Here is a 23,257-nt window from a genome sequence, read left to right on the forward strand (position 1 = left end):
TTGCTTGTAACTCACCGCGTTTTTTCGTCTGTTTATATTCCCTTCTTCCAAACACACCCCTTGACTGCTCCCTCGTTCCATTTTACAGGTTCCCTCTCTCTCTCGAACGAATTTTCCATCATTTTACGGTTACTTCTTAATACCTTTGATTTGTTTATTTGGTTGATCATACACATGTAACATGTTTAACACTCCAATTCTGGAGTAATATTATTTGGTTTGTCTTATTCTTCTACGTGGATTCTTATTTATTAATATTTGTATGGTTGCTTCAATTGAACCTTCTTCCTGATTTTCATTATGGCATTTTCTCATTGTTGTGTCCGGCTATATTAATTTACTTGATACAGAGACAAGAATCTTTTATAGATATATAGATAGATAGAGGCTAAAAATTTTAGATACGAAAGAGGAATGAATAATATATTTTATCATTGTAATTTTTTATATTTTTTAAAAATTTAAAATACAGAAATCGAAGGATTCGATATTCTAAATTTTTTAATTTTTTTAAACATAAATTGAAAAGTCTGAGTACTAAAATTAGATGATCTGATTTCTATTAGAGGTCAGATAGATAATGGCATTTGATTATTTATTTATTTTTTGCATCTTTTAAAATTTTGTAAGAGGAAGAAGATCTCTTTCATGATGTGATGTAATTAATTATTTTAATGAAATATATGAAACCAAAATCTTGAAGATATTTTTTACTGTGAATGACGAATGTGGACTTGTTAAAGCAAACAAGTGTCATCACAATTAGAATTTAGAATTGACTTTATAGTATTTCCTTGAACCCCAAGTCTCTACTTTTTTAAAACGTCGCTATCTAGTAGGAGTATTTAAACCTTGGCTACAGAATTTGTTAATCTACCTAGGTAAAAAATTGTTGATCTTCCTCCTCTTTTTCTCTATTTCTCTCCGTCTCAGGTATAATAGTCAAAGTGCATATAATGCATGCCAAGGAACCCATTATTGTGATTTATGACTTTGCTTTTGTAGATTCGGGAGGAAAAAGAAACATTCATGATTGCATATAACATTTTCTAGTTTTGATTTTGCTCTAATTGGCAAAGACATCATCTTCGTCACTCTCTTCCGTATAGTAAAAATCCAGAGAACTTTGTAACGATTGAACATGCTTTAATTGGTTACTTATAATATTTTACTACTAAATTAATTGTGAAAGCTTGATCTTTCTTTTAATGAATTATTTTGAGGTTCCAATCGGACCAAAGAGTATTAAAAAAGGAAACAGAAACCTAGTCATTCTTGTGTCAAATAAAAACTACGGAGATAATTAAGTGTTTGTTTGGGCACTATTAAATCAATAAAAAAATCTTATTGTTTAGTGTGTTTAATAAATTTTTAATAATAAAAATGATTGATAAAAAGATACTTTTATTTTTGTAAAAGATCTTTTAAAAAAATATAGTTTAAAAAAAAGATTTTTTTCAAATATAAACTAGAATGTATCATTTAAACAAATATCAAATTTAATTCAGCTTTCTTTTCGTTTCATAATTCATTTTATTTTTAGAGTAGAAACTAGAATGTATTGATATCTTGTAAAATCTGGAAACTTTTCGATGCATGGAACACAATCTTATGTATCAAACCTTATAAATTGCTAGCATGATCTCTTCTGGCTGCCAAGAATGATTAATTTGTGGTGTGTTTTGATGCAGGTGTAATCATCATCGGTTATAGACAGCGTAAAGATTTTGATAAAATCCTAAGAGATGAGTCAGAGGATTCATCTACTTGTTATCATTCTACTTTGCTTCTTATTAAGGTGCGAGTCATGGGGTTGGTTTTCATCAGCTAATAAAGGTACTCACTCTAAAGAGGGACCTTATGACAATAACAGAGGCATCTCTAGAGGCTCTAGTTCTGAATTCTCCGTTGAAGGCTTCAACGACCGGAAGGGATTGAAGTTGGTGGAGAATGCTAGGAAGAAAATGGTTGGCACAAACACTTGTTGGCAAAGAGCTTATCAGCACCTTTTGGCAGGATGTTCCGAGATTCTAACTACCGAGGATAAGCGGTCTAGACTTGCTTGGCATCTCAGTGATTGCTTTCAAAGAGACTCTGGCAGGCCTTCTTTTCCGCATTGCGATGAGAAATCCTCCATGACCGTATGCCTAAGAGCCTTAGATGACATTGCTCATAAGGTCTACCTTGAATTCTACCTTGAAACCAACACTATTTGTCATCAGTTACAGTTAAGTCCACTTTGTTTTTTTCATGCCTTATATGATCTCATATTTATTTAATTTTGGTGTATAATCTAAAGTTGTATATCTTGTTTTCTTGCAGGGCATATGCATTCAAACATGAAACAGAGAGGCTTGTGACTGAACTAAAAAGTTCAGCTCAATATGTGGAGGACAAATTAGATAGCATTGATGAGAAATCAGAACATCTATTGCAAGGATCTAAGCATATCGTGGATTCCATGAACTCCATAGATATTCACACCCAACAAGTTGCTCAAACTGCTAAGAACTTGCAAGATCATATAGGCATTGTGTTAAGGCATTCGGAGAGTGTATACGAGCAGACTAAGAAGATTGAAGCCTCCCAATTGCAATTGAAAGATGGACAAGAGGATATGAAGAGGAGTTTGGAGGATGGAGTAGCATTGCTCAAAGAATCTTACGGTTATTTGGGTCAAGAAATAGGCAAGTTAAGAGATGAAGCTATTGTGATTGAGCATGAGGTAACTAAAGTTGGAGATGCAATGGCATTAAAGATGAGTAACTTACAAAGCAAAGCTGAGGACATTGGAAACATGGCTGGGGTTTCTTTAGAAAAGCAACAACAACTTCTACATGGGCAATCTACAGCACTTGAAGGCTTGAATTCTTTATCTGAATTTCAATCCAAAGCACTAGAGGAGAGCAGGTATAGCTTAATTCTATTATAGCAATTACTAATTTGAGCTTAGGAAGCGTATTTGCAAAGATGTTGAGTACTTCATTCTGTGATACAGGAAAACCTTGCAGTATTTTGCTGAATATGGGCATAGACAGCATGAGGAGCTGCTTCAGAAACAAGAACAGATACAAGGACTTCATGATCGTTTGATGGAAAATTCAAAATCAATATTGTCTGCTCAGGTTTGAAGCTTCTTGTAGACGATAAGTTCTAACTATTTGTTTCTGAAATCTATATTATGGATGGTTTTTGAATAAGGAATCTCTATTTTTATTTTACAGGAATCTTTTGAGTCAAAACAAGCTACCATGTTTATTGCTCTAGACAAGCTTTTTGCTTTGCAAAATGCTATGCTGGTTGAATCACGAGTGATTAAAGCTTTCTTCATTTATTCCATATCAATCTTTGTGATCTATATGTTGACTAGTACAAAGCAAACATACAATGTCAGGCCATGGCTATATATTGGTATGTATTCCAATTCTTCTAAACATTTACCTTTGATTTAAGCATAATTTACTTAGTAGTTTTGATTATTTTCAGGGCTTTGTGCTACTTTCTTTATCGAAGTAACCATTATTCGTTACACCAATGATAACATGGAGCAACAAACATGGATAATAAACACAACCCGGTTATTGTTCATGATAGCTGCCTCGGTCCATCTTCTATACGCCATTTGCACATACAGGTACATGTTCAAACACCCTAAAACATGGTTGTTCATATTTGGATTTTTTTGTCTTACACAGAGTCAATTATTAACCATGCAGGGACTATGAAATGTTGAACCATCAAATGCTACTCAGTCTCATGAACAAGCTTAACAACATGCAAGCACAAAAGGGGTTGCCATGGGACATGCATACTGATTATGTTGAATGGACAGAGTGGGTAGATGCTGATTTACCCGATGACGTCAATTGCCTTGATGATTCTGACTATGTACTTCCAGAAGAAGTTGCAGAGAATTCGATCACATCGTCGACAAAGACAAAAAGTTATAATCTACGCCCACGCAACCAGTCACGTTGATGGATAGTTTAGAAACAGAACATTTAAGCCGTGCGCTAGCTGTTTTGCTCTATTAATTTGTTCCATAACTCTAAATTATGTTATAGTGTATGTGTAATTTATATTGGGGATACTATCATAAGAATTTTATAATTGTTTTTATATGAAAATGTTTTTTTTATTATTAGATGATGAATTGTAAAATTTAATTTTAATATATTATAAAAGTGTTATTATTTTTAAAGTATGGCTAAACAAATAAAATATACTTTTAACACAAAAATTTTCATAAAAGATATTTTTAATATTTTCATTTGAGTAGGTGCCATTTATATTAAGTTTACAATACCTTAAATCCCTGTATCAGAAGGATTTTATTGATTATCTATACATGGTGAGTACCGAGTACGATTGAATTTGAATAGATTATTGAAACACTTTACCGAGGCCAAGAGGGTCTACAAGGAAACGGGTTTGCAGCCGAGGTCTAACGACTTGTTGACCGCATCAACGACGAGCTGAGTCTTTCTAGTAATCTGAGGCCACTTGTTATCGGGGCCAGTGGCGACAAGGCTAGCAAACTCTTGCACCATAAGTGCTTCTTGAGGGAGCACATTGGCTACATGAACTTCCTCTGGCTTCACATTCCACCCAATGTGAAGATCAACAAACTTGGCACCAAATGTGAAGTCAAAGGAAGCAACGTGTTCCTGGTATGGGATTATGAAATCCCTAACATGCAGGGAGCCGTTGGAACCACATATGGCAAGGTCCATGGAAGTGTGAGAGAGAAAGGAACAGTGGATGGTTGCGACGGTTTGGTCTGGTTGGTCCCAATGCAAAGAGGCGGTGATGGACAAGATGACTCCGGCGGCGTTTCTTGTGACATCGGGAAGAGCGGTGACGGTGGCTGGCAATTGGTATCCCTTTGCCCACAAGGAAGCACCAATGCAGTACCATGCCAGGTCACCCAACGCACCAAGCCCATCCAACTCTGCCTTCACTCTGATGTTGCTCTCCAGGAATCCAGCTCTTGTTTGCATTGTTGATGTGCTGTGAATCTTCATATTCAGATCACTCAATTATGTTAGCTTCTTTACTCATATAATATTAAACTCAATCAACTAATTCGGACAAACTCAGACTTACAAATTGAATGTTTCCAATGCTTCCAGAATGCGAAAGGGACAAAAGTTGCTTCATATGAGAGGTCCTAGGGTGATGCAGCCACATGCTCCCGTCCATGAACTGCACGCCATTCGACTCGCACGCCTCCAAGATCAGCTCTAGCTCCGCCGCATCTAGCGCAGCCGGCTTCTCCAACAGCACGTGCTTCCTCCGGGCGGCGGCCGCCACCGCCCACCGCACGTGCAGAGAAGTTGGGAGGGGCAGGTACACTGCGTCCACAGTTGGATCGTCAAGCAGCTCTTGGTAACTGCCATAAAGGGCGACGGTGTCGGGGAGGGCGTTTTGGGCGGCGAAGGTTTGGGCCTTTTGGAGGGAACGGCTGGCAACGGCACAAAGTGTGGCGTTGGGTGCTAAGGCAATGGCTCGAGCCACTTTTCTTGCGATGTGGGCGCAGCCCATGATGGCGAAACGCACCGTTTCAGGTTTGGCCATTGTTTTCAGCGTGGAGTCTGGTTTTTGAGTAGTAAACTAGTTTCAAACGAGCAGCCTGCATAGTGTGGCTTCTAAAGTAGTTGATTGTTGTGGATAGGATAGTACGAGCCTCTCGTGTCGTGTCGTTTGTTGACTGGCAAAGCTAGGATGCCATCGCTAATTCGCTATGCCACAAAATATTCTTCATTTTACAAAATTTTAAAAAGTTGCTATTGCTATTCTTTAAGGGAAAAAAAAATTAATACCATTAGATTTTATTATTTTTTATTATTAATTTATTTTTTTAGTTTAACAACTAACAATATATTTTTAGTCTATATTTTTAAATATTAATAATAAATTATGATAATTTTTAATATTTTTCTAAAATCAATTCTATATATCTATAATTTTTTTGGTTTAAATTACTTAAATATAAATGTTAAGGGATTAAATTCATTTTTTTGTAAAATTAAAACATATATAAATTTTGGACATCATAGAACACATTATATCTATATCAGTCCAGCTATATATTCAAGTCTTTTTGACAACTAAGTCCAACTAAGTTAGCCCAAACTCAATAAAAAAAATTTTTACTACATCAGCGTGTACACATGCGCTTCACTAATACATACATATCCTTCTTCGTCTCCACGTTCCTTTTTTTCACATTATTCCTTTTTCTTCATATTATTCCTTCTTCTTCGCATTCCTTTTTCTTCGTCTTCGCATTCTTCCTTCTTTTTCTTTGTTGTTCTTTTATTGCTGCATTTTTTCTTTTCCTCCTTAGTTTAATTGAGGTTCATATGGATTTAGAAATTAATTCGATGTGTTTTTATTAATGATTGAGTCTTTTAATTGCTTGTTCAAAATTAAACTAATTTCAATTCATTTGTTTGTTAATTGAGGTTCACCTGATGCTGCTGATAAGTATTGACCAAATTTTTTATTCCTTAAGTAATTTTAGTTTATTTCTTAGTTTAATTGAGATTCATTTGAATCCAAAAATACTTGTTCCAAACTGAACTAATTTCGATTCATTTGTGTGTTAATTGAGGTTCACTTGATGCTATTGTTTAGTATTGACCGGATGTATTTTGTTGATGGTTGAATCCATAGTTATTAAAACCGGATCGGACTGGCCGGTTCGACCAAAAAATTAGTAAACCGAATCCAATCCCGGTCTGGTCCAAAGTTAGGACCGCTTAAGGTAGAGAACTGGTATGAACCGATCAAATCCAGAATGAACCAGCACAAACTGGTCTAATCCTGTGATAATCGGACCGGATCGAACCGCTCGGATTGAAGGCGAATCTACGATGCACCAGCATTCTGCATGTCCACCGTGCTCCGTGTACTCCAGCACTGCCAAGTGTCAAAGCTGGTGAATTTTGGAAAATTTATCCAAAATACTTCACATCATAGTTATCAGAACCGAACCGGTAATTGACACGGTCATGCGACTGGATCACTGGTTCAACCGATGAGTCACTGATTTACTCGGTTGACCCGATCATAATTAAATAAAAATATAAAATTATAACAATAAAAATAAAAATAAAAAATTAAATGCATGTTTTCAAAAAATATATTAATGATTAATCAAATATCAATTCTTAGATATAATTTATAGTGCAAAAACATATAATAAATTAGTCATTAGTACAAAATACTTTCTCAATTTAAACGAACGAGATAAAATAAAAGATAACATAACCAATATCAATATATTAATATGTTTGTATATTAGGTATTGTTACTTATTTGGTATCTATGTAAATCCATGCTTAAAAGGATAAAAAATAAATAAAAAATTATTCATAATTTATTATATATTTAGTTTTTGTCACATATATTATGAAGAACCCAGATGGCACAGTGGCAAGGGAGAGATTCGAATCTTCCTGCCGGTTTTTAATAAATTTGACCACCGTTGACCAATTCAATAACATGTTCGGTTTAATTCGCTAACCGAACCAACTAGACCATCGGTTCAATTACATGTTCCATTCACATGGGGTTCGAACCCCTTCCCCAAAGAATGCAAATAAGGATTGTTGACCACCTAAGATGTAATGTTTTTTACCAATAAATATACAAATTATAATGCATATAGCAATCTTTGAATTTACTTATATTCAATTTATTTTAATTTTAAAGTCATTCATTTTTAAATCAGTTATATTTTATTTAATAATAGATTTTATTAAATATATACAAATTAAAAATATAAACAAAAAAAATTATTAATTACAATTTATTTTTTTTAATAAATACTTGTAATATATGAAAATCGTTAGATGATATTTAGTCAAACTTGTAAAATTATCTAATGGTTCTTAAATATCAACTTCATATGAAAACAACTGTATGTGAATTTTTATTTATAATAATATAATAATAAAATAAATATCAACTAATTAATAAAGTTTAAAATTTAAAAATTATAATTATTTAATTATGTCGGGTTAACTGGTTCGACTAGTGATCTACCGATTGAACTAGTGATCCAGTAACTTGATCGGTTCGATCATCGATTCGGTTCTAACAACTATGGTTGAATCTTTTTGACTATTTGTTTAAAACTGAACTAATTTCGATTTATTTGTGTATTAATTGAGGTTCACTTGATATTGCTGTTAAGTATTGACCAAGTTTTTTATTTCTTGAGTAATTTTGGTTCATTTTTTAGTTTATTTGAGGTTCATTTGGATCCAAAAATGAATTCAATGTGTGTTTTGTTGATGATTGAGTTTTTTTTACTATTTGTTCAAAACTGAACTAATTGAATAAAATGGAGTGGAATCTAATGCAATTGAATAAAGTGATAATGAATAATTTCATTCTTTGCTAAAAAATTTGGCCAATACTTATCAGCAGCATCAATTGGACCTCAATTAACACATAAATGAATCGAAATTAGTTCAGTTTTGAACAAATAGTTAAAAAGACTCAATCATCAACAAAGCACACATCGAAATTCATTTTTGGATCCAAATGAACCTCAATTAAACTAAAAAATGAATTGAAATTACTTAAGGAATAAAAAAGTTAGTCAATACTTATGAGCAACATCAAATGAACATCAATAAACACAAATGAACGGAAATAAACTAAAAAATGAACCGAAATTATTTAATAATTGCAGAGAATGTAAAGGAAAAGTTGGAGAAGAAGGCACATGATTTAAAAAGTGGTTATGATGATTTAATTAGACTTAATTAAATATTTTACTTGAATGTAAATATTTATTCATATCTATGAATAGATGCTAGTTGAATGTTCACCAAGTACTTTTTACCTATAATTTTTTATAAGTATGTTACTTTTTTTACATAAAAAAATAATTATTATCAGTCTAAATTATATATTAATTAAAATATAAAATATATTAAATAATACTAACTATGTTATTGTCGAACAATTCGTTTATCAAATTATAATTTTATATATAGATGTATATATTTTATATGAATTTAATTTTGATACACTGTTAGTATAAAATAGTTTTATATATGTAACTAATTATATAATATCACGTCAGTAAAATAACTACTTTTTACATTAACCGCACAAATGATTATTTAAAAGAACGGATGTGATTGTATAAACATAGTATAAAATCAATCATTTATAGTTTAGAAGTTAAATGTTATGTATAAATAATTTTTATAGGCTAAAACTACTATATCCATTTTTAGATTTTATACTAGAAAATTAATTTAGGTAATACACTTAACCTATTTTTATAGACTGATTGGTTTTTTTGCTATCATTTGGAATATGTGGTTAGAAAGGAATGGCATGATTTTAGGAATCAAAAAACATGCGTTGCAAGAATTATTAACAAGTCGATTAGGAGTTATAAAGAGTGGGTTGGCTTTGTTCATCTAGTTATTGATGGCAATACCAAAAATAACTATGATTTTTTATTTAATGTTTGTATTGTAACTCTAGACTTTATAAATACTCCGCCTTACTATATCAACTTTTTATTTAAAAAAAAAAAACACTTAACCTAGTTTGATTTTATAACTTTGATAATATATGAGTATAGATATAAAAAATAACAGACTATGGAAATAACCTGGTAATATACAAGTATAAACATAAAAAAAGAATAAAGAATTAAAATAGTTAGCAATTATAAAATGGGGGATGTTCTCATAAAAATGCATAAAACGTCTTTTGTAAACGTTTATGTGTCGCATTATTATTGAATGTATTAGTTATTTTTTAATTTTTTAACAAATTAGAATAAAACTAATTTTTTTATAATAATAACAAATTAGAATAAAACTGATTTTTTTATAATATTAACAATAAATCTAAAAATTTAGAGATATATTTATCTTTTTATCAAAGAATTTAAAAATATTCGGTTTAGATTGTGTAATATGATCGGATCAAATTGGATCTAATAATTATAATACAGATAATTGAGTTTATTATTGTTGCTATAATAAATCGATTTTCTTTTAATTTATTAAAAAATAAATTATTAACATGACACATGTAAACGTCTTTAAAAAAAAAACATAACACATGTAAACGTCTTTAAAAAAAATAAATTTTAATGTCTTTATTAAAGTGATCTCCTTATAAAATACATATAGATAGAGATAGAAGACATACGTAAACGTGTATACACTGATTAAATATTGAGTTGTAACAAAAAAATGATATTAATCCAATGTAAAGAAACTTATGATCGTATTAGATTAGATAAAAAAAATAAACAATATTTTATGAAACATTTGTGTTAAAAAATAAAAAAGTATATAAAAAATTGATGAAACATGTGTGTTAAAAAATAGTAGGATGAAATTGGGGCCAAAAGTGAGTGTGGCTGAAGCCAATGCATGATATGAAAGGCACGAAGAAGTTTATGATTTGTTCCGTTTTAGCATCATGAGAATCACGCCTGCCACTCCTAGCTACCATCTAATTCTGATGATTAACAGAAAGAATCCCACGGCGCCGCCATATCACTGATTACATTCACTCTATGAGTACAGTCAACACATTCAAAGAAATCATGGAGTCGGATAAAGAATTCCCAACCGAACTGCAATCCATAACCTTCCAGATCCTTAGCTCCAACGACACCGCACATATGGAAGCTATCTTCTACAATCTCTTCTCTCCCGAACCTAAACCCAAACCTCACTCCGAAGCACTCGCCTTCCTCCAATGCTCCAAGAAACACCACCCGGATCTCCTCTTCATCAAGCTCTTCTTCCTCCTCCGATGCGGCGCCACCCCGCTCACGCGCGCCAACTCCGCACGCGCCCTCCACCTCCTCAGCCAACCGGACATCTGGCCCAAACTCAAGCCCATCGCCCAGGCCAGCCTCAAGGCCCACTTCACAGCCTACCTCAAGGAAGAAACCTCCCTGCACGTCCTCAGGCTCGTTGCACCCGTCCTCGCCGAAACCCTTTCCATTATATATAAAGACCACCAACAACAATGGCCTGAGCTTCTTGACTTATTAGTGTCGTTTACTGCCTCAAACGACGACAAGTCCCGCGAAACGGCGCTCTTGGTTTTCGCCAATTTGCGCAAAGACTGCCGTTTACGCGTTTCCGATGCGCTCCGCGGGGCAGTTCCCGTGCTCCGCACCTCGTTTATGGAATCGCTGGGATCATCCAACGCTGACATTCAGGTGGCGGCTTTCGGCACCGTGGTGAGCCTCGTCCGTTTGTTCTCCGATCCATGCGTGTTCCACGAGCTCCTCCGCGCTATGATGGTGGCAGCTTTCGCTCTCCTGCATGGCTCCGACGGGAGCTATTTTCGGCGCGCTTTCGCGGAGATGGTGAGGCTAGTGATGGAGGAACCGGCCCCGCTGAAGCCTTACGCGAGCGACATGGTACTGGACGTGCTCCAGATCGTGGAGAGCGACGCAGGTTTGAGCATCGAGACGCAGCAAGCTGCGTTCGAGCTGGTGATGGCGATGACGGAGGTGGAGGATTATGCGACGGTGCTGAAGAGCCATAACCACCAGACTCTGGTCAGGGTTTTCATGATCCCGATGAAGATGCTGATGTTCGTTGAGGACGAAGATGATAAAAAAGAGAAAGACGGGTGTGGTGTGTACAAAGTTGGATTGAAGTGGTTGAATCGGCTTTGCGTGACGGTTGGAGGGGACATAGTTGTGAACATTGGCTGTCATATTTTAAACATTTTCTTGGATTCACCGTACTGGAAGAAGCGCCATGCAGGGATTGCTTTGCTCACTGTGCTTTCAAAAGATTTCTCAGACGAAATGGTGATCTCATCTACTCTCTCTCTTCTTCTTTATTTACATAACTGTAACAAACTTTTTCTTTTTCTTTTTATTTAAAACAAGTTCTGCTAGGATTGCAGTTAGGGTTATGTTACAGTGAGAGAAGAACTGAACTGGTCCTTATTATGGTCAAGGTTTGAAAATTTATTTGTTGTGCGTGCATGCATAGGTGATGAGAGAAAATTTTCTAATGGAAGTTGTAGCAAAATTTTTCAAGTCATTCCAAGATTGCCATGATCGAGTTCGGTTGGCAGCTTTTAGCTTTATGCAGATGCCTACAAACTTTGTCCAAGCGATGCATGTCCTCTATCATCATAGGCTTATGCATGCCTTTGCCGCTGCACTTGACACTACCCATAACTATAAAGTCAAGGTATATAGGTAGTGTATGCCGTCTTTATTTGATGTGTATGCAAGTTGATATCTTATATTTATGTTGCTTTTCTAGGAACAAACAGCATCGGCAATGCTATTTTTTCTAAAGACTACTCTTCCCGACAGCTTAACATTGTACAAGAATGCAGATGTTATAACAAACAAATTTTTGTCAATACTTAAGGTAAAAATTATTATCTTACAGTAAGCTGCATTTCAGTTTATTATTCATGGCATTTTTTTTTGTCTTATTTTCTTTTTTAATTTGTTGCTGAGGCTCGTGAGAATTAATGTTTATGTGATTCAATATCACTCTATTTTGACTTTTAACTATTATTATGATTTGAACGGTCAGAGACCTTGGATCGGCTCAATAGTATATACCTCAGTTTTGTTAGTTATGTAATGAGCTATGTGTAAAAATGAGTTTGTCTTGTGATTTTTTATATAAAAATATGAATGATTGGACATGCATATATGTAGTTATGGCTTTTATATATGAATCTCCATGATATATGGTCCTCTTCTACTTTGGTGTTTCTCAGCCATGTGCTTGCAGGGTAAAGAAGGTGCTAAGCTTAGAAGTATTGCTCTGGTAACTCTCAACATAATTGCACAGCAGTGTCATGAACTAGCTCACAAGTGCGTGCTGCTGTTCCATTTCTTTTCTTTCTTGTCTTTACTGTTAACACATGTATCACTCTTATAAAGATGATAGCATTATGAGAAATTTCTTCATGTTCTTGTCAGGTATTGTGCGAGTTATCTTCCAATCTTACTAGAAGAATGTCAGGACAATAATTCTGAAATCAAAGAGGTTTTATTTCCTCATGTTTGTTTTCATTGGTACACTTGTTAATTGTCATGGATATATGCTCAAATTCTTTTGTCTCTCAATATTTTTCAGGAAGCAACACGTGGAATTCGAATATGTGCAGAACTTGGAACACCTCATTTAAAGCCTCTTGTCAATAGTACCCTGTTTGTTCCATAATTCCTGCTATCCGTTGTTGATAAGTTCAGAACTAAGATTTGTGTTCTGTCCTTCAATTTGTAGGGATACTGTCATATCTCAGTAGTGTTTTGATCAAAGAACCAAATCATTCAATTTCGGAGAATGCAAAAGTATATGATATAGCAGTTTCTGTTCTAGGAAGAATTTGTGAGTTCCATCGTGACACCATTGATGGCTCAAAGGTGATAGTTTCCTTCTACATTCTGGAGTTATCTAATCGTTAGGATTTAACTCTTTTAGTCCGTTCAATTCGAATATCTACTAAAATTAAATAACAGTTCAAAATCCGAACTAACTTGATTTCAAGATGGCACTTACAAAATGATGATGTATACAGATTGTTCCTGCCTGGTTAAGTTGCTTGCCACTTAAAAATGATTTGATTGAGGCCAAACTCATGCATGAACAGCTTTGCTTAATGGTTAAAAGGTTGGAAGTTTAGTCCTTGAGATTGATCTTTTCGAATGATTAGTTTCAAAATACATGAAGCGTCAGTTTCCATTAATGGAGTGCTTTCCATAACTTTTCAGACTAGATAAGGATCTTTCAGGAGCTGGTAACCAAAACCTTCTCAAGGTTCTCGTAGTGTTCCTTGAGGTGAGTTACTCGCATTCATTTGACCGATTGAATATTGATCACAATAGTATACGACTATACGTTCCTTTTATAAATTGTATAATAATTCTATTACAGGTTATTGATAACGGTGACAAACTAGGTTCACCTCAAACAATAACGCAGATGAACAATTTGTTGAGGCAGCTTGGACGGAACATTCCTCGTACGGCGATTAATACAGTTTTGTTTTCTTTAAATGACCGGCAACGGGAACTGTTGTTGCCTTTCCTAGCGTCCTAGTATGCAGTAATGTAGTATCTCAATCATTTTAGCTTTTCTGATGGAAGGAAATTTAAAAAAAAAATGTATAGCTGATTGAATTGAATAGGGTCACTTGTTAAATTCATAGGACTCTATCTTATGTGACGCCCTCACGAAAGGGTTTCTGAATAAAATTGTTGGTTTCATGCTAAACAAAATCATGTTCTTCTCATGTAAAACAAAATCACTACCATTATAATCTTTGTTTAAAATGTTTATTTAACTAGTAAATTAGTGAAATACATGCGAGAGCTACTAACAGGTAACGAACAAAACACAATTTACTTTGAAGTATATCAGAGAAACATACAACAGTACAAATCTAATCCAGTATCAAAACTGCATAATTTCCCCTCCCCCTTTGCAACTCCGACATAACCAGCTAGCAGTGACAACCACCAACTCTTAAATCAAAATCTTAATAGATAACAGAGCAAGAAAGGATAACAGAAAGAGATCAGCTCGTTAAAGAAGCAATGACCAGCCAACCCTCAATATGCAAGCTACGTTAGATTTTCTTCTAAGAAATCTTGGATTTTGTATTCATATTCAGGTACTTGAAAGGTTATAATACCCTTGACCATTGCTGGTACTTCCCCTAGTAAGTTTGGCAAAAAAGTGTTTTATAAAACCTATTTATATAGTGCAAAATGAACATGTTCACATGCTTTTCGAAATCATAACAGTAACATAGATTACATGTGAACTTAGAAAGATGACTGCGAAATTCACTTGAACATTACATAACGTGAGCAATAAAAAGAAAACGATTTTACTTCAAAATACTTGGTTTTACTCTTCCATATCCTCGTCCCCATCCTCGTCCTCACTCAGATCAAGATCAGCCAACAACTCATCTAGTGGAACTGAAGGCACCTCTTCCCCATCTGTCACTGATGCCATCTCTGATTGTTGGTACTCTTTATTACGATACAATGATAAATTGAACCTCAGTTCAGGGTTTTCTTCTATATCCTTTAAGAACTGTTCATAATCTGAGGTCTTCTTGTCTTGTTCAATTCTACCCTTATCATCAACTTCCATGGTAAGTGATTTAAGCTTCCATGAACGAGGCTTGGAGCGTTTCTTCTGGCGCTTCTCTTCATAACTCTTCTTTACTAAAACTGCTTCGGGAAGGACAAGTCCTCTGTACTTGTCCAGTTCAATATCATTAGTGTTAGCCCCATACAGGTCATACCCAAGAGCATAATCACCAGGACTCAAAATATGACCCAAATGAGTCTTGATGGAAAATATCGTGTCATTCTTCCCAAAATCTGACACACGGGCCACTTGAGCCTCCGCCAAAACATATTTAGTACCAGCAATATATACCTCAGCAGAACGAATAACTTCCACATCTAGCACAATATATTCCACCAGCTGTCGGCTAGTAAGCAGAGACTTAAAGGATGCCCTCCAGTACTGATCAGCATCCAAGAAGCAATGTCTCAGGGTAAATGGATCAAGCAGAGCAATGCTGCTGCTAACCTTGGTACAAATCACAAGGGGACCAAGGTTTCCCAAACTAACAGCAACTTTTGGTGGCAGACATATTAAATCCTCGCGGCAAATAGGGGGGATTTCAACAGAAAATGTATATTTGTAGTTGTAGTTATTACTCTTAGGATCATGGGATACAAGTTGCTTATCATGACGGCCTTTCACAGGAGCAACTTTCCCCAGAAATTCCACAAATTTGACACCATGACTCCGATTAGAGAAAAAGAAGTCAATTCCCTGATCTGTCTCTTTAATTCTTATAGCACTGGCAGCGGCATCATGTTTCAGAATCAGCTGCTCCAAATAAAAGAAAGTACGCCTATGAGAAACGTGCTGTCGGAGTTGCACGGCGGCGACCCACTGGTCAGGGTTAGCCTGGATCCTGGAGCAAGGTTCACACATTTGATCCCGTTGAATATACTCGACAGGATAAGACTGTTCAAGGATTACTCCATTCAGAATCTCCTTCTGAACCTTAACCTTGACTTTGATCCTCTTGGAGTGGGGCTCAGTCCAAATAAACTCAGCATGTACCATCCTCGCTTTATTAGAATTCAAATTCTTCTGCAACTTCTTCAAGCAAAATGTTAGCAGCTCCTTCGATTCTAACTGTAGCTTGATCCAATTTCTTGGCGGCTGAAGGTAGCTATCACATTCAGGGCAATGCTTGAGCTCAAGACGCTTCAGTAGACCCTCAGTGATATTATTTTCTGAGCTTAAACACTTGACACACATGTTGGCAGCATTTGGTTGCATTTGAATTCCACATTTGCAACACAGAACACTGCCAATTGTATGATGAACCGTGAACATACCATTTTCCATCCTTGAAGGACCTACAATTGTGAAACTTAGAACGCATGAGCATGGAATCATGAACTAAAATAAAATAAAATAAAAAACTCAACTCGTACAATCATAAGAAAAATTTAAAAAAATAGAAACACTAATATCGAACAATTGATGCGTATATAGCTATATAAAACTGAACACTGGACGTAATTCCATACTATTCAACGACTGATTCAAGTATTAAAAAAAAAGACTCAATTGTAATGGATTTGTAATAAATCAGCTAAGAAATTTATGATGATGAACACTACAGAACAGGCCGAAAAGAAAGAGAGACAGATTTAATGGAAAAATTAGTATCATACTTACGGTGAACGATCTACGCGATGCAGAGACAGAGGCGGCAGCGTCTTCAGAAGACCGACTACAAGCACAGCAATATAGATAGGTTTCCAGGTGAGGCGGAGGGTCTGCGGCGGCGATGGTGTTATAAGGACAATGGAGAATTTCGTTTGGGATTTTCCTTCTTTCGGATTACCTATTTTTGTTTTCTCTCTTTCAGTTAAACGTGGACTGAGAAATACACAGCCCAAATAAAACCGTGGCCCAAGTGTGCTCCTCCAACTTAATATAGGGTCCATAATGATATTCAATGTCGTTCTCAGCCCCAAAGAGAAAAACTAAAAACCAAATTGGATTAGTCGAGTCAGTCGTTTGTTTATACAAGTGTGGGAGTTTTAATCTCGTCTTAAATCCGCGATGTATTAATCTTTGTCCCCCGTCGGATTATATATATATAAGGTGGGATCCACTCTTTCACCTTTTATCTTTTAGATAAATTAGGCACAAGTTTTATAGGTATTATAGAATTTATCTCTTCTCCCTCTATTTATTCAATTTATGTTTTTATTTTATCTATTTTATTATATAAAAATTAAATTTTAATACTTAATAATAAAATTAATATAACATGTTTCTAAGAATATTTTTATTTATTTTTTAATTCATTTAATATAATTTACTACAATAAATTAATTATATCAACTAATTAATTTAATTAAATATTTAAATATTATATAATTTATTATAATTTATATTTATCAATTAATTATAATTCATTATATCAGTTATTTTAATTTATTAATTTACAAAAGACATAGTAAAATAAACGATTTGTTACTTGTTTTGATTGAATGCAATAAATACATATTACTTTAATGAATAAAATGATCGTCTTCTGTATAGAACAATGAATTTATAAATATAATGATTTGGTCTAATTTTGTCTAATTCATATTAAACTAAAAAGTTCTATTATTTTTCATTTTAATAATTTATTCAAATATTTAAATAAAATATTTTTTTATTTGTAATTATTTCTGTTAGACTTAATTCAAATTGTTTTATTTTTGTCTATAATTTAAGTTAATTAAATTATCACCACTAATTTGTCATAGTTTAGATTAATCAAATGGTATATTTCTCAAGTCACCAAAAAAAAATGGTATATTTCTCCCGTTTGTGTTTCTTAAATTGATTATTTGATGTGATATATGTTATAAATAATGTGGATCAAATGAACGAATGTAGAATAATTTATTGCAATAACTATACTAGTAAAAATGTATTTTTTTCAACAAATTATTATTATTATTATTATTATTATTATTATTATTATTATTATTATTATTATTATGATGGATGATGATGCTTGAAACATATCATAAAGTTATATTTAATTTCGAATTCTTAATCTAATTTCAATTATTGAAATTAGTATATGTTGAATATTTTGTGCTTAAAAATAGAATTATGAGGAGAAGTATATTAAATGATGATTAAGAAACTAATCAAACTATTTTCTTAAATAAATTTTTTTTTTTGTTTCCCACGGTATCCCCCAACCCGGCAGGTCAAGGACTAATCCGTCGCGGTACTGAATTTTCTTAAATAAATATTCTTATTCATATGGTTATTAGCTTATGTATGTAAAAATAAATATTGTTATGGATAATATAAGAGTTTTGTTTAACTTTTTTTTTCTCTATCAAATATAAGATTGGTTAATTGAATAATTATTTGTTAGCTTTATTATTATTTTTCTTTGACTTATCAGTCTGAAAAAACGATAATACAAATTTCAACATATATAAAAATGTGCAATATATTAATGTAATTTAAAAAATCATGTGTCAAAAAATTAATTGAGATAAATATTAATTATTTTTAATACTTTTAATATTAAAATTTATTAAACTTTAATTTTAGTTATAATTTTATAAAATATTTATAGTGATAAACTGATCATTATTATATATTATTTATTAATTTTTTAATAGCAAATTTCATATATATATATTAGTTTTTTACCTGTAATATTATTATGGGAATATAAATCTTTTAAAATGATGTCAGTTCTGGTATTATAAATTATGACACGAAAAAATTATAGTATTAAACTACTTTTATAAAATGGTTATAAGGGACAAAAGTCTCCGTCGTCGGCTAAGAAGACCAGAGTCTTAAACAAAATTAAATAATAAAATTTTTAGTTATTATTTTCAAATGAAAGGGTCTAATTTTTTTATTTTATTTTAAAATTCATTATCTAAAATTTAAAGAAATTTAACGTGTATATTTTTATATTTAATTAGGTATTAAATTTGTTGCACAAATAAAGATAATTAATTTTTATACTTGTTATTTAAAAATAATATTTTTTTAAATATATAAAAATATAATTAGATATTAACATAAAAAAATTTTCTATTGATAGTTATAAAATTAACTCATTTTTTAAAAATAATTGAATATTGATTCTAACTTCTAATCAGATCATTAGTATTTTTTAAATTATATGTAATAAATATTTTAAAAAAAGTGAAAATATATATTAAAAAGATAAGCAGTAAAAATTTAAAATTAAATAAAAAATATGTATATAATAATATTTTTATTTAAATTATATTATGTTATTAATTTTATTTTTTTAGAACATAAAGGTAGAGAAAAATAGAGAATAAGAGAAAAGAGAGAGAAAGATAAAGAAGAAAAATGAGAGAGGGAGTTTGTTAATTTTGGAAGTTAAGAAATTTTTATTTTAATTATAATGAAAATATATGGTGGCACATTTTGATTTGTCAAATTACTAATATAAAATATGAATTATAAATTATATATAGAGTGAGAAGGACGGAGAGAAATAGAAAAGAAAGAGAGAAGTAGATAAGAAAATATAAGAAGGATGTTTACTAATTTTAGAGGAAAATATTTTCTTTAAATTTTAATAAGAGTGTCATGTGACACATTTTAGTTATTAAATTAGTTAATAATATATAAATATAATATATAATATAGCTATATTTCAATTTTAATTTAATTTAAATACAATTAAAGAATGTTATGTTGTATATTTTGATTGTAAAATTCGTAATTAGTGATTGATAATGATATATAAAAGAGATAAAATGAGTAAAGAAATGAGAGAGATAGAGAAAGAAAGAGATAAGAGGGAAAAGTTTTTTAATTTTATTTAGAAAAAAATTTTGATTTCAATTACAATAAAAGAGTGATATGTGACACATTTTAATCCTAAAATTAATAATATATAATAAATGTATGTATTATTCCGTGCAGAAAAGGAACGTACATTAGTTTTCAAATTAAAAAACTTGAAATCTTAAAAAATATATAAAAAAGTTTAGAAGATGTAATATCTAATTAAATAATGTAACGTAAGTAGAGGGTGTAATTAATATGGTTGCAGCTGTACACGATGAATCAGCAAGGAAGCAGATCACCGTCCATGTGGATGATTAATGGGCAGCCGTCTCTATCTCTCTGTTAATCAGTTGATCTGAATGGCGACCTACTTCATCACACTTTTCTCATTCTCTTCTCTCACTCGCTAACACTCATATTATGGCGGAGGACAAGCACAGCACCAACTCCAATGCTAATGGCGTCTACGTTGAGGTCACCGGAGAAGAAGAATCTAATAATAATAAACGAGAAAGCGAGAGCAGCATCACCTTATACCAAGTTCTTAACCGCCTCGCTTACGCTATTCTCTTCCCGGACCCTTCTACCAGCGCCTCCCTGCTTAAACGGATCAAGATCTCCCTCGCCGAAAACGCTCCGCTCCTTCCAGAAGCTTCTAGAAAATCCGCCCTCGACCTTCTCCTCTGGACTCGCCAAGGCAGCCCCTTCCGCGCCATCTTAGTCATCACCGTAACTTCTGAACTCCATCATCCACCTCTTTCACTTTCCTAATTTACTTAGTTTAGCTCCTTCTGGATTTTGTTTTCAAATTGAATTACTAGCCTTTTCTAATTAAAATGTTGATCTACGAGTCTTCAATTTTGATTTGATCCAATTCCCCTTGCCACTGTTGTTGTTAGACGACATTTTCTTCATATTGTGCTCAAATTTTGATGCTACATAATAGTTTTGAACTAATATTTTTGACGTTATTACGAAATTGTAAGTTTTTAAAATAAAATGTATCTTCATATTTAATTTTTATTGTAAAATTTTAAAAAGTTAATTATATCTAATGTTTTATAATAAATATTAAAGATTTTATCAAATGAAGAAAAGAAAAAGATATGAAATTTGTGTTTTACTTCTTCTAGTGAACTGGTACATGGATTACCATTTTTCTTGTTAGAATAGCTCTTTGGATAGGCACCTTCAAGTTGGAATACCAAAAAGGAAAAAGAAAAGGTGCCACCGAAGTAAAATGATAGCATCTATCTAAATAGTTTAAAAATAATATTATTTTGATAATAAGTTTTAAAAATGGTAGTATATAAGTTAAAAAGCAAAGAGAAATAGAGTTGGTGGATATCATGATAATGCAACATAAGCTCATGAAAGGAATTTATAGAGAACTCATCTAGTGGATTTCCTCACATCCAGAATATAGTTAGACATCGATATACTAGAATTAGAAGCAAGCAAGCAAGATAATTTCTTCTTATGTTTTCTAATTTTATTCATGGAGAACGAAAGGGGGGGGGGGGGGGGGTATGTTCTTGTTGTCTCCGTAAGAATAGGCAAAACAATTGTCTCCGTCTATGCCAGCTTCATGGATAATTAAGCATCAGATTGTCCTGTATATAAATAAATATTCGTGTATCAAGGTGTGTGATTATTTTCCTTGCCACTGCAGGTTGGGACAATTACTTCTGTTGCGCTCACAGGACTGCTTGTCTTCTTACTTTTCTTTCTTGCTGCCACCATAAACGCTGTTGTCATATCACTTCTTGTGTCTTTGGCAGCAGCTGGAGGATTCTTGGCTATTTTCTTTGCCTGTGTTGCAGCTGTATATGTTGGGGCACTATTAGTAGCTGCGTTTGCAATTTCCGTTACCACATTTTGGGCAAGTGTTGCTGTTCTGTTCGCCACAGGTAAGAAGTTTACTATTCAGAATCCAGATGATACCATATGCCATGTTTCAGATTGATATTTTGTACTGTTTTGCTATTCCATTATTGTGAAATATTTCATCAATTGTGCGGTTTGAGTAGGTAGGCCATGAATATTTATGATTTGAACAAAATGTGCATCAAGATTTGAAATGCATACTTCTGTTGCAATTAGGCGAACTTTATGCGTATAAGTACACTGATACTTGCCGTATGTTATTTGAGAAAAACAACCTTTTCTACTCCCAATTGGCACCAGGGATGTAATGGGTTACATACTTATATGTCCATTATTTGAATGTTTCTTCACTTAGCTACTTCACAGTCAAAATAGTTGCCCCAGCATTGCCTGCTGGGGCTGTATTACAATCTTTGGGTTTTCAACAAAATCACTGACTATTAGGTGCAGATGACAACCACGAACGAGGCTCTGTGGCATCTATAACTTTAAAACTGCAACTGAGATTGCTTTCTTTAAATATAAGTTTATATTTGATGTTTCCATGATAGTTTATGTGATTTTGCACTCTGTTTCTCCGTTTCCCATTTCTTCTTTTTCCTGTGGGTTTACACTATTATCTTTGGAAACCAATGTGAATCAGGCTGGATTGGATTCTTTTACATCGTGTGGTTGGTAACTAGTAAGAGTTTCGGATATGCCAAACATACATTGAGTGCCACTGGCTCTGCAATCTCAACTTACTCTGCTGCGCGGCATGTCCGCCACCAAATGCGCAAAGATTCAGATTAAGAAGATCATAGATTGAAGCTTATTTATAAATCTCCAGTTTTCCTTTTGGCTGGTAGGGTGCTATGTTCATAAGATGTTAGGTGGTATGTTTCGGATGCCTATCTTCGGTTTTCTTCTTATTTATGAACGGTGTTCATTTTATTATAAATGGGCCTCTATGCTTGATGTTAATATAAAATAGTTCGCCTTTTCCCTACCTATGCCTGGTATTGTACATCCTATTACAGATGAAATTACACTTTGTAAAATGATGTAATGTACAAACGAGTAACAATTGCTGTATTGGTGTTTAGAAAGGATGGTATGGCTTTGGTACTTTTGTTTTACCATTATCTTTTTAACATTCATATGTAGATAAACCATTAAACGCTTTTCAGAAAATTTGGCTTTCTCATAGTGTAAGTGCAAAATGTTATTCGTTTTGTTTGTTAAATGGAAAAGTATAGGTAAACAACTCATAATCAATCAATTTTAAACAACTGTAATTAATAATTATTAATTTTATATTTTTAAAAAAATAAAATTTAAATAATCATTATTTGTGATAATCAATTAATATGGAATGTAATTTAAAAATGTTTGTTAGTTTGTTGTTGGTTAGATTTTTGTTGGTTATCTAGCAGGAACAATGGAATCTCATATTTATATTACTGACATGTTTTCACCAC

General features: G+C 32.9%; 5 protein-coding genes across 7 annotated transcripts; 3 read left to right on the top strand and 2 right to left on the bottom strand.

The window, feature by feature from the left end:
* The first annotated feature begins 875 nt into the window (after positions 1 to 875).
* Positions 876 to 4,141, top strand: LOC112791665 (protein GAMETE EXPRESSED 1). Of its 2 annotated transcripts, none has more exons than XM_072233543.1 (7): positions 876 to 933; positions 1,692 to 2,227; positions 2,323 to 2,910; positions 2,999 to 3,125; positions 3,225 to 3,411; positions 3,487 to 3,634; positions 3,717 to 4,141. In XM_072233543.1, exons 2-7 carry the CDS (start codon positions 1,746 to 1,748, stop codon positions 3,976 to 3,978), a joined length of 1,794 nt encoding a protein of 597 aa, XP_072089644.1. In that variant the 5' UTR covers positions 876 to 933; positions 1,692 to 1,745; the 3' UTR covers positions 3,979 to 4,141. The 2 variants fall into 2 exon arrangements, with proteins under 2 accessions (XP_072089644.1, XP_072089645.1); XM_072233544.1 differs by lacking the exon at positions 876 to 933 and having other exon boundaries at positions 1,609 to 1,798; positions 1,874 to 2,227.
* A 99-nt stretch (positions 4,142 to 4,240) lies between these two features.
* On the bottom strand, positions 4,241 to 5,769 carry LOC112791666 (uncharacterized oxidoreductase At4g09670-like). Its single transcript, XM_025834580.2, has 2 exons — positions 5,107 to 5,769; positions 4,241 to 5,018 (listed from the first exon to the last, which is right to left on the bottom strand). The coding sequence occupies exons 1-2, from the start codon at positions 5,575 to 5,577 to the stop codon at positions 4,416 to 4,418; spliced, it is 1,074 nt and encodes a 357-aa protein (XP_025690365.1). The 5' UTR covers positions 5,578 to 5,769; the 3' UTR covers positions 4,241 to 4,415.
* Positions 5,770 to 10,597: 4,828 nt separating this feature from the next.
* LOC112791667 (uncharacterized) lies at positions 10,598 to 13,214 on the top strand. The gene is made up of 6 exons (XM_025834582.3): positions 10,598 to 11,827; positions 12,015 to 12,218; positions 12,294 to 12,404; positions 12,780 to 12,862; positions 12,971 to 13,037; positions 13,128 to 13,214. The coding sequence occupies exons 1-6, from the start codon at positions 10,598 to 10,600 to the stop codon at positions 13,212 to 13,214; spliced, it is 1,782 nt and encodes a 593-aa protein (XP_025690367.2).
* A 1,521-nt stretch (positions 13,215 to 14,735) lies between these two features.
* On the bottom strand, positions 14,736 to 17,055 carry LOC112791668 (uncharacterized). 2 transcript variants are annotated; one of them, XM_025834583.2, is made up of 2 exons: positions 16,779 to 17,055; positions 14,736 to 16,453 (listed from the first exon to the last, which is right to left on the bottom strand). In XM_025834583.2, the coding sequence occupies exon 2, from the start codon at positions 16,440 to 16,442 to the stop codon at positions 14,907 to 14,909; it is 1,536 nt and encodes a 511-aa protein (XP_025690368.1). In that variant the 5' UTR covers positions 16,443 to 16,453; positions 16,779 to 17,055; the 3' UTR covers positions 14,736 to 14,906. The 2 variants fall into 2 exon arrangements, with proteins under 2 accessions (XP_025690368.1, XP_025690369.1); XM_025834584.3 differs by having other exon boundaries at positions 16,775 to 17,010.
* Positions 17,056 to 20,125: 3,070 nt separating this feature from the next.
* On the top strand, positions 20,126 to 22,915 carry LOC112791669 (uncharacterized). The gene is made up of 3 exons (XM_025834586.3): positions 20,126 to 20,639; positions 21,583 to 21,820; positions 22,441 to 22,915. Exons 1-3 carry the CDS (start codon positions 20,331 to 20,333, stop codon positions 22,587 to 22,589), a joined length of 696 nt encoding a protein of 231 aa, XP_025690371.1. The 5' UTR covers positions 20,126 to 20,330; the 3' UTR covers positions 22,590 to 22,915.
* Positions 22,916 to 23,257: the final 342 nt, after the last annotated feature.

The sequence above is a fragment of the Arachis hypogaea genome, chromosome 3, assembly GCF_003086295.3.
Source record: "Arachis hypogaea cultivar Tifrunner chromosome 3, arahy.Tifrunner.gnm2.J5K5, whole genome shotgun sequence".
Taxonomy (NCBI): domain Eukaryota; kingdom Viridiplantae; phylum Streptophyta; class Magnoliopsida; order Fabales; family Fabaceae; genus Arachis; species Arachis hypogaea.

Bases quoted from the DNA above. Each gene is read 5' to 3' on its own strand.
- LOC112791665 (XM_072233543.1), top strand. From the start codon at position 1,746: ATGAGTCAGAGGATTCATCTACTTGTTATCATTCTACTTTGCTTCTTA. The intron at 2,911-2,998 runs GTATAGCTTAAT...TCTGTGATACAG, and splicing joins AAAGCACTAGAGGAGAGCAG to GAAAACCTTGCAGTATTTTG. The intron at 3,126-3,224 runs GTTTGAAGCTTC...TTTATTTTACAG, and splicing joins AATCAATATTGTCTGCTCAG to GAATCTTTTGAGTCAAAACA.
- LOC112791666 (XM_025834580.2), bottom strand. From the start codon at position 5,577: ATGGCCAAACCTGAAACGGTGCGTTTCGCCATCATGGGCTGCGCCCAC. The intron at 5,019-5,106 runs GTAAGTCTGAGT...CTGAATATGAAG, and splicing joins GCATTGGAAACATTCAATTT to ATTCACAGCACATCAACAAT.
- LOC112791667 (XM_025834582.3), top strand. From the start codon at position 10,598: ATGGAGTCGGATAAAGAATTCCCAACCGAACTGCAATCCATAACCTTC. The intron at 12,219-12,293 runs GTATATAGGTAG...TTGCTTTTCTAG, and splicing joins CCCATAACTATAAAGTCAAG to GAACAAACAGCATCGGCAAT. The intron at 12,863-12,970 runs GTGCGTGCTGCT...TGTTCTTGTCAG, and splicing joins TGTCATGAACTAGCTCACAA to GTATTGTGCGAGTTATCTTC.
- LOC112791668 (XM_025834583.2), bottom strand. From the start codon at position 16,442: ATGGAAAATGGTATGTTCACGGTTCATCATACAATTGGCAGTGTTCTG.
- LOC112791669 (XM_025834586.3), top strand. From the start codon at position 20,331: ATGGCGGAGGACAAGCACAGCACCAACTCCAATGCTAATGGCGTCTAC. The intron at 20,640-21,582 runs GTAACTTCTGAA...TTGCCACTGCAG, and splicing joins GCGCCATCTTAGTCATCACC to GTTGGGACAATTACTTCTGT. The intron at 21,821-22,440 runs GTAAGAAGTTTA...AATGTGAATCAG, and splicing joins TGCTGTTCTGTTCGCCACAG to GCTGGATTGGATTCTTTTAC.